The sequence below is a fragment of the Poecile atricapillus genome, chromosome 2 (assembly GCF_030490865.1).
Source record: "Poecile atricapillus isolate bPoeAtr1 chromosome 2, bPoeAtr1.hap1, whole genome shotgun sequence".
Taxonomy (NCBI): Eukaryota; Metazoa; Chordata; class Aves; order Passeriformes; family Paridae; genus Poecile; species Poecile atricapillus.
This window is the reverse complement of record NC_081250.1, coordinates 133,916,959-133,937,121: the sequence shown is the minus strand read 5'-3', so window position 1 is coordinate 133,937,121 and position 20,163 is coordinate 133,916,959. Positions and strand designations below refer to the sequence as shown.

The following is a 20,163-nucleotide window of genomic DNA, read 5'->3' as shown; positions in this document are numbered from 1 at the left end:
AGGTTACTTCATAAGTCCATATGGAAACTACTTTACATCTTTGAATATTTTCATACCACTCTGTTTTATTTCAGTGTAATTGAGAAGGTTCTAATTATTCTTTTCTGGATCTTCTATGCCACAACAGAAGTTTCCACAACTTTCATGCAAATATTATGGTGATTATACTAGAGGATCTTTCCTCATTCTCTATAGCTGCTCAAGCAGTTAAAAAAAGATTAGGAAATACTTTCTTAAACCATTTTAAGTCTGTCTATTCCTACCATGTTTTTCTCATTTGACTCTAAAATAAACATTTTTAGTTGCATTTTTAATTCTTTCTCCATAAAAAAAAAAATCATTTTTCCTCTAATAGATTTTGTCATCTAATTCTTTACCTTCTCCAGCTGTACTGGAAGTATCAGTGTGACTCTGACTTTAATGTTTAAGCCTCAAGAGGGTAAGCTAAATCCATATTGTTACACACAACAGTGGTAGTTTTCCTTCTCCTCCTTACCCTAGTGACAGGACTAACACTTTCCAGGTAATTTTAGGTCTCATTTAAAGTAAGATGTGTGCCAGTTGTAATTGAAAAAGTGCCTGACTCTCCAAGGAAACTCTCCAAGTTCATTCCACAACTGCATTCATGCAGTTAAAAATGTTTTATCTCCAGTTCCATGGCCTCATCCCTGTGTTTGCAATCCACACTGTCCCAAAGGAGCTGCTTGGATAAAGTGCTGAAGCTGTAAGAACTGAACCTCAGCTGACAGTGAAGATCAGGAAGAAGCAGTTGAACTTACAGCAAAAGTAAGCTACCAGAAACTGTAAAAATTACAGATAATTATGGTCAATTTTTTTAACTAACTCATTACAAAAAAAAAATTTAAAAAAAATAAAAATTTAAAAAAAATATGTAAGCAGTCAATCCGCATGTTTTACATATCCAGATACCTTCAACTTCACTTAAATAATTTCTGCCAACTCTGATAGGAAAAAAACAATTGTCTCAAAGACAATTGTGTTTCAAATTTGGAAAAATAGTCATAGTGACAGAAGGAAAGTTTTAGAACTCTCTTGTTTAAGGGTAACGATGCAACATGAGCTCAAGCTTTACTGAATATTAAAAAGGACACCATCACAGACACCTTGCAACAGGTGATACAATTTGAATCTTCCTCTCTACTGATGCCATAATATTAACATGTACTACTTCTGCTAAACACTTTGGAACACTGAAAGTGGAGTTCTCAGAAACTGCATAGGAATAGTGAACCTTTCTTTCTGCATTCAGTCTCATACTGATGACAACCAGCATCCATCCTTAATTTCTACGAGAGGAGGTACAATGGACAGGGAAGGTCTGTAGCTTGCATATTGCTGTAAAATAATCACATCAGGCACAGCATTATACACATCCAGAATCATGACACTTGCAACTATCACCACTTGCAGTTGTCTATCTATTAGAAAATTCCAACCAGAAACCAAAATGTCTCTAGAACTGTAAGTCAATCAACCACAAAAGATCCGCAGGTGGAAAAAAAAAAAAGTAGAAAGGGTCAGAGTTCCTTGCTGAACAGAAAGGAAATAACATCTCATGTCTTATTTTTTAATTTTTTTAACGGGAAAGTACTTTATTATCTAGAGTTAGGATTATTTTGCAGCTATTCCAGCACCCTCACTCTGTATGAGCTTTATGCAAAACTCAAGACTCCTACTGGGATATTTTCCATACACAGCTGAGACAGGATTTACACAAACTTTCATAGCCTATACAAGAATTCTCACCTGAAATCTAAACTCCTACATGTGGCTCCCATAAAAGTTTCCATACAAGTCTATTTGTATCCTATCATTCTACTTTTTGTATCAATGCTGATAAAAACATGCTGATTTTTATAGTTAGATGTTTCTCCCTGATTCACTTGAATGCTGTTTTGAAGTAGAAATATTACAATGTAAAAACATTAAAAATCTAGTTTCCCCTTGATTATCTCTACATTTTTGCTGATACTGCTTATTTTAGGAATTCTATTAAATATCAGTTTTCAGGAATCTGAGGCACATTTATAAACACATTAATTACTAGAAGTTATTTTTTTATGCAGCCTAAATATAATAAGTATACTAATTACTGTTCTATCTACATTACTCACTCAGAAGAAGTTTCACAGCTTGTCTTATATTTCACTTGTTTTCAAAAATGAGACTTTATTAACTTCATTTTAAATTTCCTTTTAAAGGGATACAATATTTACCAAATTGGGCGGGGGGGGGGGGGGGGAGGAATAATTCAGTTCTTGGCAATCAAGCACATTGAAACATTATTGCATTTATAAAGGGCATCTCCAGCAGAGATAGTATTTCTCATAGTCACTCGGGTTACTTTTTTTGCATCATCTGTTGACTTAAAATAGGAATCAATTCATTACACACCTGTAGTTTCAGAAATGTCCAAAATAACTAAGGTACTGTGACAAACATTTTTATCCTTGCTATGAAAGGAAAAATTACATTTTCATTGGACAATTACACACAGAGCCAAAATAAACATACGCTAAATAATAGGTCAGACTGTCTCGGCTCCGAAATGTAACACCTCCTGACATTGCAGTATCATGATTAGAATGAGTTCATTCCACATTGTTTACAACATTCATGAGCATTTTTAATTATTAAGTAGCCCCTATCTTTTTACTTCTGTGACAGGAGTGTTCCTATCTTGATGATTTTCCTTTTCCAGCAAACAGGAAATAAATGTGAGCAATGCTGGGAAAGCGAACCTAAGCAAGCCTTGGTTGTGCTCAACACATAGCTGCCTCAACTTCACCCAAGCAAACCACACCAACATGTTTGATGCTGAATAATCAGCACCAGAAGTGGTGTTTGCAATTATTTCTGATGCATCTTGGTTTTGACTGTGTCACTATTCTTCCTGTGAAAGTAGCACTAGTGAAGCCACATTGCTAGCAGCACTCCAGAGGGAAAGCCTCTTGAAGCAGTTTGCCACTTCTCAGAAGACTGTTATTTTCCATACTGCTCACATTTTTAAAGTAACAGGAAGTAAGGCCAAAACACAAATTACTTTCATCATGCTAATACAATTTTTTTTTAATGAGGAAGGAGCTCAGAGAGACAGATGTTCTCACCTGTAGGAAGACCTGTAGGTCTTCTTTAAGTGCATGAACAAGGTGTGTAATGATTTCCCCCACACTAATTATATCTAAATCCACACCTCCATACCTCCTCTTTACTGAGAAAGTGCACTGAACCTAAACTTTGCTTCTCAGAAATAAAATAAGTCAATTTAGGTTGCAGCAGTATTTCTTCATTTAGGATTAAAAGTATTTGATAAAAAGTATTTTGTAAAATATAGGAAATTTGTGCATCAAAAACTGTATAAATAATAGTTAATCTGATACTATTTCTGACAGACAATGCTTGAGTTTTCCAAGTGTAGTTATACAAAATCACCCCAATCAGTGTCAGAGAGAAGATCAGAATTTAATCCTATATTGAAATCCTTTAACCTCTTAATTAAAGCCTATTAATTAACCATTAAGAGCTCAGAGTTACTGGGTATACATGAGGGTTGGAAGAGAATGAAGTCAGGCCACCAGCTGGCCTGCTGCCCATGACCCCACAGAGTGAAGGAAGCAGCAGCAGCGGGCCCCAGGAGCTGCCAGAGGGAGAAGGGACACTGACAGCTCTGTGAATATCTGTTTTCCTGAAAAGCTTGAATACTGTTGCAAATAGAAACAGATTTTACTCACATTTGTTTTAGCATAATTGCACTTAAACAAGAAGAGTAAGTCTTAGTTCTGCTCCTCATCAAGCACTTATTCTCCTTCATTGTAGTTCTTCTGTTCATGCATTTTATTTTTTTTATTATTGATCAGGGCACATAGATTACTATACTGTTATGCCATCATGTAAATTGCTCAGAGGCTGTTTTTTGATTTTTTTTTTTATTAAATAAAAAGGCCTAACCCTAAGTGGGTTCAGTGCAAATCAAACTTGGCAGACTCTGGCAGATGGAAAGCCTTACTTTATAATGTAGTTTTCCTTTTACTCTTTCTCACAGAGGTACCCTCAACTGCCATGACTTTGTAAAAAAAACTACTATCCTAATCATAGACATTGCAGAATACAATTTTGGGAAAAAAATAATATTTCTTATCCTCCCTACTGCAGAATGCTGTCAATTCCACCTTTATAAAATAAGCTGTATTCAAAATCAATTGCCATTCTTATTTTGTATATCTTTTGTATCCCGGACTGATCAGGCATCACTATTCACAGATGACACAATATCAATACTGACATATTTCCAATTCTTTCTGTTATTATAACTAAACTTCTACAACAGGATCTTTGTAGCAGTTGGTTTCCAACATTGGAAGCAAAAGCATTATTTAAACATGGACACCCAAAGAAGCAGCTTATTTTATCTACATCTTACTTTGATCTTTCCCTGGCCTCTAAAGGTAGAGTCAAAAGAGAGGCAAAAGCATGGCTGTGATATCACAGCCAATACCTGAACAAATCACCAGAGGATATAAAGTTGTGATCCTAGGATTATCCCAGCTCATCAGTGTTACATGTCTAAGCAAAGAAAGGTTATTCATTTAGTGTACATAGGTAATTAGCATTGTAACAGCTAGGAAATGGAAAATGTACACAATGGAGTCCCACATCCAAGAGCTAATCTTTTAAAGATAGCTTCCAACAGAACACATACCATTATATTTTCTTAAGAAATTCAATATAGATACTGTAAAGAGAAGAAGGCGCAGCAACATCACTAGATATGATGAAATATGACTACAGCATGCTTGCTACTTTAAATTCACATTTAACCTTGAAACAGACAACATGCTGCTGTTTCTGAAGTTACCTGTTAATCAGATTTTTGTCATACAAATCTTAGTGGTTTTCACACTGTTGGTGAACACTGCAGTAGAAACAATAAAACGAGTTTAGTTCTTAGGCACATAACTGGGAGAAGGGGGTGTTCACAACTCTTCCAAAACCATTTTCTGACACAGTACATATACATGGATAAAGTATGCCTGAGAATAGAGGCCTGACTGTGTTCCTGCTGACAAAATCCAAGTTCTCTCTGCTTAATATCCTCACACTGAAACAAGAAAATCCATTTCCTGCAATAAACCTGTTCTTACTAATCAACTGTTAAAACAGAGAATATACAAATGGATGCAAAACTTCCTAAAGGATGAGAAAAAGGTAAAAACATGTAGAAAGAGTAACTTGTGCTACTGACCAGCTTTCAAATTTTGGAGTAATTGAATTGTGTTAGTGACAAATCCAAATTCCGGATAGGCCTCAGTAAAAACTGGATTTTTGTTTCTGTGATGGTGCCTTTTTTTTTTTTTTTCTCTGTGAGAATCTTCACCGTCTGTTAATGTTATTCATAGATGAGACTTTGTACCCAGTAGTATTCCTCCTCACCCCAGGCTTCTGATCAACTCGCTCTGGCACCATCTGTCTGTGTTTGTTCTGGGTCCAAGATACTCCAGGAGCCACATCACTATGAATTTACTTCAACTTTCTTTCTATGCAGAACATAATCTCTTCTTTTGGAAGAGATAAGTAAATTTCCTACTTTTTTAAAATCAATATTACTTCTACTATCATCACAGAAAGTATCCATGAGTGCACAAGTAAAAGCAAATGGGAATTAGGCTGTTGATTTGCAAATTAGAAGAGCTGATGGAAGGTTCCATGATATAAATATTCTGTGGACTGGCCCCATCTTGGAGCACACATGAATGGTCTGACTATCTGTCTAACTGTCCTCAAATCTCTAAAACCAGAACTAAAGTGAAGACTACCACCACATAACAAAAATCTACTGGTGCTAAAAGAGAATTGTCTCATCTGGTCTTCCGTAAGCAAACATGGCAGAGCTCCGCATCCTGTAGTCAGCTTTCTAAATCAGTTTAATCCTTTCCTGACTTAAATAAGGGAGAATGAATAAAAACTTTCTTCCTCTAGCCTTGCTGCCTCCCAACAACTCTTCAATTAAGGAATGAATATTTAATTATATTTTGTATAATTAATTGAGAAAATACTACAACTGCTCCTTATCAAAGAAATAAAACAAGACAACAGTGATAATAACACTTTACTCATCCTCACTCTGAAAATTGTATCACAATCAATCACTGCAAATACATCAAAGTACACAACTGAGAGAATAAACCCTCCCAAATACAAACACAGCATTAACTAATAGCTATCAATTAAACAGGTTGTTGAAAGAAGTTGGGAGTTTAAAAACATGTAACCAACATTACTGAACTTTCATCTGAAAAGCTCTGCAGCTGGGAAGCCTAGTTGTATTTTCAGTGTATTCAATAAAATTGTATTTTAATTGTGTTTCCTGACTCCAGGGGACAGGAATTCCCCAGATGCTCTTAACTGACGGGTCTGGTTCTGCTTTCAACCTGCAAGTGAGCAAAAATACTCACTGCTATGTGAAACTTAGTATAAAAACCATCACTGTTTCCACTGGTATCATTAGCAGCTGGACGTGCCCATATTGGCATTCAGCACTGCCCAGAGCTGAGTCATTTGTAGAAGTCATTCCAGAGGTACAAATGACTCTCAGTATCTGCATTCAGCAGCAAACCTTAAGATGTATGGCTTAGACCACACAGGTAGCCTTTGTCAACTACCAAACATTTTCAGTACAGAAAAACCCAATCGTTTTTTTGTTAAAAAAAAAAAAAAAAGTTAAAAGGTATCCACCAGACCCATTTCTAGAGTTACTGGTATTAACTGTTTCAGAATTTGCTTCCTGGTTCTGAAATTTGGCATTGATTCGTGGATCTAATTGTTGATTTTCCAAGAATTCAATCCAACATCTTGAGCACATTTATGCAGTTATGGTGTTATAATTGATTCAACCATGATCACTGAATCTCTCCTCTTTCCTGAATATTTATTCAACATTTTTCATTATGCTCTTATCTCGGTATCTCTACCTGTGTTGCAAAACAAAAATATTTAGAATATTTAAATAATATTTTAATGAAATTTTTTTTCAAATTACTGTTCATTAACACTATCCTTTGAAAGCCTTTTTTATTGCACCAATCACTACTGATTTAAGAAGCCTGATGTATCTGATACAGTTAAAAGTCATCAGTAAAGCCACTTTGATTGTTTCAGAATGTTATTTTTACTAATAAACTTTTATATATCTCTGACTTCAAATTCTTCATCAGCTGTCTTCCCAATTCATCCAATAATTTAAAAACTTCTTCTAGTTATTACCAGAAATTTTTCAATCACTCAGTAGCATGTACAGCAGAAGAAATGAAGGTCTTTTGTTCGTTTTCTTACTAACAGTTTATATGGAAGCAAAACAAAACAAAACAGGGATTACTCTGGGATAAAGATACTGGACATGAAAAACTACGCAAGTTAGCACCTTTACATTAGTCATAGCCTTACTCAAGTGTGATACCTCAATAATCCAAATATCCTGGGAAGTTATTCCTCTTTGGTAAAAGCCATGCTGAGTTTTCCCAGGTAAAATGTTGACAGGATGAAACAGATAGAAAGAAGGAGATAAAGAGAAATATCCTGAGGAGAGGTACCAAAGGACTGTTTTGATCTACAGTCATGCAAAAGATTTAGAGAATCATCCCTGGAGAAAGCAGCTCTTAGCCTATAATACCAGGTGAGCCTAATTACAAGCAATGAACACACCAGAAAGCCCAAGTCAGCAGTTTTCATATAAAAACAAAAGCTGAAGTGCCAAAACAAGCCCAAGTCAACCATAATTATTTTTCCTAAATGATGAAAGCAGACACTCATAACTCTGTTGTCTTGTGTGACTGCATCCTGAAAATTCACTTTACATTTACAGTACTTCAAGGGTGGCTGCATGACTCACAGAAGCATGGCTTCAGGGAAGAGAGAGATCAGTTCCATTAAAGTCTTACTAGTTCCAACATCCTTTGATTTTATGATTCTGACTGCTAAGCTTACTATTTTCTCTTGGAAAACTCAGCCAAAAAGAACACTAACCTATAAGCATCTATTTTGACATATTTTTAAACTAGATAATGCAGAAAAATGTGTTGATCTCTTCTTCAAATCCAATAGTATTAACTTAAATTTAAAATGTTTAGAATACAGAAAATACTGACAAAAATGACAAGTACCCATGGTGAGGAAAACTGTAACAAATTGGAGCAGCCCACAGAGTCAAAATAAAATACACTGGGAACTTGCCAAAGAGAGATAAGAAAATCTGTAAACTAGAAAAACCAAAGTCTTGAGTTTGAAGAAGATGGTCTATGAAAATTTTTGTGTTTTTAAAAGAAATTGTCTCAACTAACAGGAGCCCAGAAATTATATACACCAAGCACATCCTGGCTGTACATTCTGGTTTTCTCCGTTAGGTTTCAGACCAGGATTCTGTCTGTGCAAGAAGGCTGTAAAATTGTTGAACTCCCAAGCTTCCCTTCAATATCAAGCACCCTAACTGCTGTTCTATAGCATAAAGTTTTTGTGCTGGGTTTATATTCTTAATGGGAATATTAATTCAAAATGAAAAATTACCAGAGGACAAATAATGACATAAAGCATGCCATGCAAAGGGATTCTGATAATATAAACCACATGGAAGTTCATATTTTGGTATTTGTTATGTTCACAATGAGAATCATGAACCTGATGACAATTCTTCAGTGTAATATCACACATGTATTTTTTATTTTCTATCCAAATATGAGAAGACAATTGTTCCCTGCTTGAACAGAAAGGTAAATGTATTTAAAAAGCTGATAAAATTTTCTATCAACCTAACAAAATGTAAGAAGCAGAAGATATTCTCTTTTTCTTTTCTTTTGCTTAGTGTCTGCCAAGTCATCTCCATGAATTTGACTAAGAGATTATTTTATCAAAATAGAAACTCTATAAGAAAGCTAAGAATATGTTGCTTATTGCAATTTTTCCTTGGTTAAAAGAAAAAAACCCCACAGTTATTAAAAAGTTACTTCCACAAACTTGAATTTCCCTCAAACTGACACGAATAAAAACTTATGTACCATGAATGGTTGAAAATTTATAGATAATCCATTAAAAAACCTCTATATATGGTAGCAGCTGTGGGTGCACTGAGTAGTCACTTCTAAATAAAAAAAAAAAAATAAATTCTACAATGTGAATCTTTATTTTCAAGAATGAATAATTACCTGCATTTAATTTTTTCATATTTTTACTATAGTTTAGTCAGAGTGCCTCAGCAATAAAAGCCACTCCTCTGCCAGTTTAGTCCCTGACAAACTAGGAAAAAAGGGTTCAGATTTCATTTAGCAAGTCAAAACCATCTTATGCCACTTATTGGAAGAGTCTGACAAGGAAATAGCAATATTGCATGTAAAATAGGGATCACATCACTTCCACTCACAGAATATAACATGCCCAGTCATTTTAAGGAGAATGACATTAATTTATCATCAATAATGTAGAGCCAGTAGAGTGCAGCATTTGGGGTCTGATCTTCTCTAGAAGTTTTGACCTTCCTAATAACAAGACTTGATAAATCATAAATTGATGCATGATCTTTATCATCAATTCTTCATAGAATGAAATGCACAATTCTTCTTCGGAAAATAAAAATTAAAGCATTCATTAGAGTTACAGTTTTGCCAAAATGAGTGTATAGCCTCTACGTTTTGCAAGAATACCTTTTTCCTCTTTCCTAAATGTTCCATTGGAAACTGAGGTCACTGAATCAGCTGCAGGCTTAACATGGTTTCCTCTTTTTATAAGAGTATCACTTCTGTCGTGTTTAAGTTAAGCTTAAGCCAGCATTTTCTAAATCTATTTGCTTATCTCATTCAGACAACCTGTCATCCCTCTAGGGGTACTGTCTATTTCTTTTTGAAAGCAGTTCAAATCAGGATGTTGTCAGCATATTAGTAGTGCCACAGCCTGTTACATTCACAAACCCTGAGAAATTGCAAAAATTAGAGCGAAAATACTTCCCACAAAGCTTTTAGGAGCAGTTCTATGTTAATGTATTGCAGCCTGTTCTGTCTAGAAAGCATCACCTTACACCTCTATGCATATACATATGGAAAAACTCCATTCTTCAATCATATGATATGTTTTACTTCTTCTGTTGCATAACAGAAAACATCTAGACATTTTAGTACACTAAATAGGTCAGATGTAGCTCCAATTCAGCCCTACCTAATAAATAAGTGGATATTTTTCGTTATTATTCTTTTATCCAATTTATTATTAAGTATACAAGCACAGGTTATGTCACCTTGGGGGATTTCTTTCCCCTTTTCCTTTCCCATGGTAGTAACTACTGGCCAGCTAAGTATACTGGTTATATTCTTCTCTCTGTATGCAAGTCTGTTTTTATAACCCCAGATCCTCAAGGAATTCTTCATTATACCACACTACTTGGGTTTTTTTTAAAGTTTAGTTCTATCTTTCACAAATAGACAATAGGTTTCTTACATTTTCCCTGATATTTTCTTAATTCTTTATTAATAAAGTTTATTAATAAACTTTATTAATTTATAAAAAATGCAGAATCATGCTTAACAAGCCATTTCTTCACTGAAATGGTATCTTAACCTCATTAACATTGTGAATAATCCAACCAACATAAGTAAGTTTTTCTTGTATTAAATATTTTGAGAAAAAGGTCCAGGGCAACCATACAATCAGCAGTTATCATGTCATGTCACAAATGGTAAATTTTATAGTTTCAGTAAGAGATGTAATAAGTCATCAGAATCAAACAACGTAAGTTGTTTTGGAACCTCATATTTACCATACTATGGAGACAAAACCAGCTTCATAGTTAAGAGGTAATTTATGGATTTCCATTTTATTTGAAATAGCTACAATCTGCCTATAATTTTTTTTATATACTGCAAACTATAATTTTATTTTTAATTCATTTGCTCTCTCTTTTCTATCAATCTTACTACCCAAGAAAACAAACAAAGTAGAATGTTAGACTTCTCATGACTCCAATGTCACAAGTGTATTGGCTGCAGAGACCTATTCTTCTCTTTTCTGAAATTATTCTTTCAAGTGAAGTGTGTTGTTTTCAACTGGTCCTGTTAAAAACCAGTTTGAACAGGAACTGCACTGACTGCAAATAAACCCTCTGAGTAGATACATATGGTGTAAATTGTATAAAATACTTGTTGATGTGGGCTTGCTATCACATGTCCATTAGATAATTTGAAGACATTTAAAGCTACCTAGTGGTTGGCAGGCATAGTCATTATACAGTAAATTTAGAATTCAAAATTAATGATTTATCGATTTATGTTAAGTATTTGAGAAATGTCAATCTATTTTAACCACAATTCATTAGAAATTCTAATAAACAGAAAATTTTACTGTTTTGCTGGTGTGGTCTACCACAATTTATCTAATCTACAGAAAAATATGCAGAGAAAGGTTTCACTGGATGCCATCTTGCAGTAATTTTCAATCTTCGCTTCCTTATAGTGACAACATGACTTCCAGAAAAAACATAAATAGCTATTGACAAGCCATTTTTAGACAAAAAAAATTACCCATGTTGTGCTAAGCAATGTACATTTCTTAACCTCTCCAAGAATAAGTCTAGTAAAAGAACAAAAAAACAATAAAATAATGTATTTATTTTGAAATTATTAGCTACAAAAAGCATTATGTTTAATGACTTTTGATGCTGACTGTATTTTGTCCACTGTTCATTAATAATGTGCTCATAACTATCAAAGAAAGAAGAGAGGCTCAATTTCTGCTGTCAGATTCAATGATGAACCTCTTACAGTTCTTAGCAAGCAACCAAACTTCCAGCCTGAAAATAAACAAAAATGTTTATGAGAAAAGGAAAAAAAATCTGCCGTCTTTTCAATATTTGGATATCTTTAAGCAGCAAACATTAGAAACTTTCCTAAATCACTGCTTAAAAACACAGGGCTCTCATATCTTGAATACTGTGATGCTGATCACTGTTAACTAAAAAAATATATAATTGTGCTTTTAAAAGGAGATCAGACAACAAGGATGACCAGAAGCAGTTCCTATCATAGAAGGAAAAATTCTGACTCTGCAACTTAAAGGGATAACTGTATGAAATATAATAGACTGCATGGAACATAATAGAAATGTTTAAATGTTATACATATTATAGATAAATTATATAACACAAGACTAGCACTTCCTATTGAAAATATCAGGAAGTAGTTTTAAAGCAAATAAAGGGTGATAACTTCTCTATATAGATAATTAAATTGTAGAATTCATTTTCACCAAGTTCTGAAACCAGGAATAGAAGTAGGCTTAAAATGGGGCTGCAAATAACTATGGCAAACAGATTCCTTATTGCCAGGGAATAAATCCAGCAGTATGCCTGCAGCCAGTGCCTCAGAAGTCACTGAAATACCTTTATCACAACCATTCTATGCATACCCCTCTCCTTATGGGTGTTCTCAGGTATTTATTGCTGGATGCTGCTAATAAACAACACTGCAATAGTGGAATCTTCAGTGCCTTCTAGCATGGGAATTCCTTTATTGTGACTGGAAATTAACACCATTATGTAACATTCCAAGATTCATGCAAAAGAAAGATATAAACCCCAAGCCAAGCCCCTAGGCGCAACACCAGCACATCCTAATGAGGAACAAACAGAATACACCTTTTACAAAATAAATACCTTATAAATTTGAGGGAATAAAAATTGGAAGGCTGATTGTTATGCATCAAAAACAGTTGTTTCAGTGGGCAGCTAAGAATTTCTAATTTGTAAGGATTAAAATATGGAAATATCTCAAACACTGCTGATAAAACTCATGATGAGGTACACAGGTGCTGGGGATAGAAGTATTCTTCATCAAGACAAGATATGCAAGATCACTCTCAATGTCAGAATGACCACAGAAACTGGGAGAGGTGCCTAACATCTGCAGGAAAGAAAATGTCACTTCCATCTTGGAGAATCGTAAGGAACTACAGAAGCACAGACCCGTCAGACTCACCTCGATCCCTGGGAAAGTGATGGTACAACTAATCCTGGGAACAATTTCAAGGAAGTCATACTCAACCAATGTAATGACCTTCTATAATGAAATAACTGCTTGTGGGGAGAGCAGTGAATATTGTCTACCTTGTCTCCAATAAGGTTTTTCCCATTGTCTCCCATAACATAGAGAAACTGATGAAGTACAGACTGGATGAGCAGACTTTGAAGTAGATTGAGAACTGACTGAATGGCTGGGCCCAGAGCAGGGAGGTCAGTGGCACAAAGTCCAGTTGGAGGCCAGTTCCTAGAGGCTTATCCCAGGGGTCAATATTGAGTCCAGTCCTGTTCAATACCTTACTGATGTAGATGTACTTTCAGCAAGTTTTTGGATGACACCAAACTGGGAGGAGTGGCTGATATGCCAGAAGGTCATGCTGCCATCCAGAGGAACCTTAACAAGCTGGAGAAACAGGCTGACCAGAACCTCACAAGGTTCAACAAGGTGAAATGCAAAGTCCTGCACCTGGGAGGAGCCACACGCACCGGTGCAGGCTGGGAACTCCCAGCTGCAGAGCAGCTCTGCAGGAAAGTCCTGGTGCACGGATTGAACATGGGCCAGTGTGCCTTGAGGAAAGGGAAGTGAATGGCATTCTGGACTGCATTAGGCAAAAGCATTACCATCAGGCAGAAGGAGGTGATCCTACCCATTATTTAGCACTGGCTAAGCCACACATGGAGTTCTGTGTCCAGTCCCAGCCTCCCCAGTTAAAGAGAAACATGGACATACTGGAGACAGTCCAGCAAATGGATAAAATTTAGGGACTGAAGCATCTCTCAATGAGGACAGACAGAGAGCTTGAACTTTTTAGCCCGGAGAAGAAAAACTTTAGGGCGGGGATCTTATCAATAAGGACAATTACCTGTAGGAAGGGTGCCAAGAGAATGGATCCAGGCTCTTTTCAGCAGTGTCCAGTGACAGGACCAGAGGCAACAGGCACAGTCTGAAGCACAGGAAGTTCTCTCTGATCAGGGAGAAGCACTTTTCATTCTAGGGGTGACCAAGCACTAGCATATGTATTTCTTGCCCAGAGATTATTTCTAGAGTCTCTATCCCTGGAAATATTCAAAATCCAGCTATATATATTTGTAAACAATGGCCCTAGGTGACCCAGCATGAGAAGGAGGGTCAGGCAATATGACCTCCAGAAGTCTCTTCCAGCCTCAACTATTCTGTGAATTTTGTGGTACAGAACTCATGTCCAAAAGCATCAGACTAATCCTACCTCTGCCCATAAGGATGCCCAATGGTTCTACAAAAATACCTTCTCCAGAGCAAAAGTGAAACCTGTAACATGATACTTTGTTTTCAGACACTACTAATTCCTATTCTGCTGTCACTCACCACATTTTGGCCTCCTCAGGTTCACTGTAAATAAGCTCATCAGCAAAGGTGGACAATCAGATGTATCTTGAAATTAGACTCAGATACTGACAGTGATTTCAAGTGGAAAATGCCAAAATATGGTAAAAATTTCTACAGACATTTATTCTTCTCCCCAGTGTTCCCCAGTACAACACCTCTTTGCAAGCCATTAATGTCAGAGAAAAAAATAAAATTTAAAAGTTCTGCCATTAGTACTTCTGTTCAATTTTCTCCCTGAAAGTTTACAATAATCACAAAAATAAACCCTGATAATTAATACATTAACAAAATTATCACAAATAAGCAGTGCTGGAAGACACTTTTAAAAGTCACTTAGTCCATTGTCTTGTACCAGCACAGGACCAGCAACACTTGTGTCTCTTCTAGCAGATATTTGCCAAACCTGCTCCTTAAGATTTTCACAGCTTCCACACAAGTCCTAAACAAAGTATGCAAGCATTTTAAGTTTTCTTTCCATTAAAAGGTTCTCCCTACCAAGTTCAGTCCTCCCTAATTCAACTTAAGTTTACTCCTTTCAGCTTCACCATGAGATGAACATGGAAAAGTAATAATTTCCTTCCATTTTTCAACAATGTTCTGTACAATTTAAGGACTTGTTCATCTCCTTCATTCCCTCAGATTTTCTCTTCAGGAGGCTAAATTAACTCGTGTTTGATTCTTTCCTAACATATACCATGTTTTCTAGACACCTAATTATTCACCAAACTATTTTAGACACCTAATAATATGTTTATTATTGATAAATATCCTAAGTATTCCTATTACTCTCCACTGAATCACAACTGCTCCACATAATTTTTCAAGGGTATGCTGTTCCAGGTGAGACCTTACCAAAGCCTAGCAGAGTGAAAACTTCACAGTGCTCCTTGGCTGGTGTCTGTACATTCCTGGATGACATTAATCTCTTTCAGGATACTGGCTACAGCTCAATTTACGTACTATTAGGGCTCCCTGATTCTCTGCCAAGGAACATTTCCCTACACCATTTTTCTCTGTCCTATGCCAACCACATAAACTACCCCTACAGAACATCCCTTTGCATTTTTCCTTTTGAATAGCATCATAACATCATAACCATGGCTTGAGGTTTTCAGCATAATTTTTTAATATAATCCTGCCATTAGGTATTAACACAAGACTGAGAGAAGTGTATCTATAAATTCAGTGAGTATAAAAATTAATTAATTTCTTAGTTATAAAATAAAAACATTGAACAAAACTGGTTCCCAAAGAGGTCGCCATTCAAAAAGATCCTTCCATAATAACAGTAACCATTTATTAATATTTTTTGTTAACTATAACTCATTTGTTTACACTGTCCATATAGTATTCTCAGTTTCCTGAAAGCCATTTGCTTCATTTTAACAACACTAATGAGCAGAAAAAATTTTGCTGTGTTAAGGAAACTGGGAATACAAAGTACTGAGGTGTTGTGAACAAAATGTAAAATTACCAGTATTTAAATTAACCAAAAAAAAAAAAAAAAATCACTATTAATATTGTACACAATTTTATAAGCAGTTAAGTGAGAATATCAGAAAGAGAGCTCAGGATAATACATTACTTTACAGAGTATCAATTTTATGTCCTATTTTTCCATTTTAATTCCTGAAAATTTTTCACTATGTATTCTGAAAAAACATCACAGCTTTAATGACCCACAAGTATGAAGGTCCACTTAAATATATATATTAAAAAATAAATTAAAATTGATTCTGCCTGGAAAGTAGTTAACAAGCATGCTTTAAACCAGTTATGCATGAGTTCAAAAGCAAATATTTATTTTATCACATGAACTTACAAGGCATAAACCTCTAGAAGAAAGAAAAGAGTGCAACTTAACTGTTTACAGCTTAAATAACATCTGAAATACATTTTAGGAATTTGAAAGTTCATAATAATAAATATTTTCTAGTTTCTCTCTATGAAAGGAATATTTTCATCTCCATGCTTTAAGTTCTACTCTAAGACTGAATGTCCTAGCTTTGCCAGTTTCTGTTAAAACTTAAAATTTTCAGACAGAAAAAAAAGTACTGGCTTAACCATACAAAAGGTTCACAGATGAAATACTGGCTCCATCACAGTCAAAAGTTCCTCAGCTTTGACTGACCTAAGATTTCACCTTTTATCTGCTGAAGTTCTGAAACTTCACAGATATTCTAAAAGCATGAAAAAAAAAATGACATGATGTATTCCTGGTCCTTAGCAAGCTCTTCCAACATATTATGTAGATTCATACAGCATTCTATGCATGACTCAGACCGTGCATGTGCATAGACATGCTGTAAAGAATGCTACATAACATTCCAGCTCCTCATGCACAGAAAACACATCACTTCACCAGAAGTTTCATTATATGGAACATTTGCCAAAAAAAAAAAAAAAAAAAAAAAAGAAAAAAAGACAGAGTAGTAGCAACTCCTTAAATTGTATTCTAATGCAATCACTTAAGCTACTGATAAGGAGAGTAAGACCTGATTTTCAGTTTTCCATTTGCAAATGAGGGGTTAGAAAGCAAATACTTGTACTCAGTACAAGGTATTGTAAGTACAGGTACTCAGCTTGTAAAATGCCCTCAGCTGAATGTTCTAAATGGGCAATTATTTTAAACATACTCTCCAGGATGTTCTAATGCTACACAGACATTACTTAATCTACAGAGAGCAGCTTACTTACGTCTGGGGCTCCTTTTCATTTTGCAGTTTTTGCTGTGGTTGAAGAACGTTATTTACCAGCTCAGTGATCCCACTAAAGGGAAACCACCTGTTTAAACAAGCAAATAATGTGACTGAATAACCAATAAAACCACACTAGTTTAAATGTTTTCTTATCCAGTGTTAGTGGAAATACACAGGCGGAAAAGCTAGAGCCAATGGGAATGTTAGCTGCAGAACTAAGTCAGCCACTAAGGGTGTAAGGGAAGTAAAGTTTTACAATTCACCAGTTCACAAGCAGGCAGCAAGAACCTACATCCAGCTAACATGTGGATGGAGTAAGAAGCTACAGGCAGCTCTCTTACAAGCCAGTCAGGAAGCAGATGACAAACTACCTGCAGCCTATCAGGTATCAGTGAAAGCTAATACCATCAAAGGTGCAGAGAGCAGAACACGGCAAAGGTAGAAAAGTCGAGCCTATTGCATCTTTAAGGTACTTTACTTACTGTGTCGGCTGTGGTTTTTGCTCTTCTTTGACCCTAAAAAGATAAGTTTGCACAACTGAGTGCAACATGTTGAAAACAACTACCCTGAAGTACTAAAATCTGTATCAAATGGAAAGGGAAAAGTTCCTGTTTTGAGTTAAAAGGATTTGCTTTAATATTTGTTATATGTTTGTATTAAATTGTACTATGGGCTGATTTCCATTTAGTTTTACCAGTGGGGAGTGCCAAGTATAGAAAACTTTAATATATATCTAAAAATTAAATCAGTAATGTTCTATATCTGACTTCCAATTTCTTGCACATAATATCATGTTAAAACATTTCCAGCAATACATTCAGCTACATATATAAAGAAAGGTACTTTGATTATGCAAACTACAATCTATTTCTTTTTTTATTCACAACCAAATTGCCTGTCATAGTTCAAGGCAAATTTATAACACGTAATAAATCATTTAAAATGCAATATACTAAACTAATAGATTAAAGGAAAATCTACATTATATTCATTAAACTACAGTGATGTCAGGACCTGAAGACAACATAACTAAAAACTAAGGAAGGAAAGCTAAGTAATTTTACTCTTGAGTGAACTTTACTAGGATTTGCTTAAAGAAATGACTGGATAATGCATAGAGTAGGTCTGTTTAGTACTGATTAATAGTTGTCCACTGTCTTACGGAAAATATTCCATCTAAAATATATGCTCTAACTTAAGTGAGCAAGCTGGTGTTCTATACCAAACCTGTGCTGGTTTCAGCTGGGGTGGAGTTAATTTTCTTCACAGTGGCAGGTATGGGGCTGTGTTTTGGATTTGTGCTGAACACAGACAGGGTTGATCACACAGAGATGTTTTTGTTACTGTTGAGCAGGGCTTACACAGAGCCAAGGCCTTTTCTGCTTCAAGTGCTGCCACTCTGGTGAGGAAGCTGGGGGTGCGAGGGAGGTTGGGAGGAGACACAACACCTGTGCTCAGCTTTGGGACAGGTGACCCAAACTGACCTAAGGGATATTCCAGTCCATATAACATCATGCTCAGTAAATAAAGTTGGGGGAGGAAGGTAGTGGGGGGATATTTGGAGCGATGGAGTTTGTCTTCCCAAGTAATGTTGTACCTGATGGGGCTCTGCTCTGCTAGAGATGGCTGAACATCATGGGAAACAGTGAATTAATTCTTCGTTTTGCTTTGCTTGTGTGAGTAGCTCCTACTTCCTCTATCAAACTGTCTTTATTTCAACCCACAAGTTTTCTATCTTTTACTCTTCTGATTCTCTCCCTGATCCTATGGTGACGGAGGGAGTGAGCAGCTGCCTGGGCCTTGTTTACTGACTAGGGTTAAGCCATGACAAAAAACAAGAATAGAGATATATTTACATCCTCTAATTACAGATATTGGTCTTAAATATTGAGTCAGGTACTACTTTCCCTGTCTGTTCAAAAACCCAAAAACGTTCCTATATAGACATATTGAATGTCTCACCTAACTAAACAGGAAGTACAGGCTCATCATTTTAAGTGGGTGCTTGGTGTTGCACAGAAAACTAAAGCTTACCGAAATAGCTCCATATCTCCTCCACCATATGATATCACAGGAAGTAACTCCATAAACAGAATTCAGTGACTACATAAGAATGAAATAAGTGGGCAATGAGAAACACTAATCTTTCCAAAACAGAGTACTGAAAGGGACAACACACAGTAAAATATCTTCTAGCATGGTTTTGTCTCCTCAGCACTTTAGAAATGTATATGCAAAGTAACATTCCAGTACAAAAATAAATAAATAAATAAACCAGCCCCACAAAACCCAGCAGATATATTAAAAAAAAAAAAAAGGTAAATGTAAAAATGTCTCATGCCATTGCAATTCCACTCTACCATTCATTTTAGTCATATAATTATCTTTTTAATCAAGAGAATCCACACTAGTTTTTCAATGTAGAAAATTCAAAGCAGGAGAAATAGAAGGGATGGGAAATTAGAGCATGTCCATACTTTTCTCAATAGGTAGCTCAGGACATTTAATTTAGATCCCCAAGATTATGAGCATTCAGTTTCTGTGGTCAGCTGTGAGAAGGAAGCTCCTAGATAATAATTCAGATCTCCTAAGTTGCCTACACAGAACTAGACACTGAAATGTGACCTCCCTGACAACTGGACATTGAAAACTGAATACATCACTAACCTGTATATTCATTTCCATACATGATTTCCAAACATATGTACTCGACTCTTTCAAGTTATTACTTCATTGTGAATCGTTCCATTGAACTATTTTTTTTCAACAGGATCTAGCATATTTACATAATAGTATATATCTGGTGGCTTCAACTGCAACTGCAAACCCTTGGGATTTTTGAAAAATCTTACAATTTATAGTTTTGCACCACTAAATAAAACACATTGTCTATTATCAGACATGTTGAAAACCTGCATTTAAAATTAATTTCTCAGCATTTTATAGGAACACTGTGTTCTAAGTCAGGATATTATATGACCCTACAATTCAAAATATCTCTCTCAAAAATTAATCCTTTTGCCTCCTAGAAT

At 35.5% G+C, this 20,163-nt stretch overlaps 1 protein-coding gene across 22 annotated transcripts in view; it reads right to left on the bottom strand.

Moving 5' to 3' along the window:
- Positions 1-20,163, bottom strand: part of RIMS2 (regulating synaptic membrane exocytosis 2) — a 447,907-nt gene that overhangs the window by 370,338 nt on the left and 57,406 nt on the right. For 7 of the 22 annotated variants that reach the window (XM_058833029.1, XM_058833039.1, XM_058833034.1 and 4 more), the window contains exons 2-3: positions 17,614-17,646; positions 17,130-17,216 (exon numbers count right to left, since the gene is read on the bottom strand). The exons of the other annotated variants lie outside the window; for them this stretch is intronic. In XM_058833029.1, the coding sequence (XP_058689012.1) occupies positions 17,130-17,216; positions 17,614-17,646 (120 nt within the window). The remainder of the gene's footprint in view (positions 1-17,129; positions 17,217-17,613; positions 17,647-20,163) is intronic. 22 annotated transcript variants of the gene reach the window in all.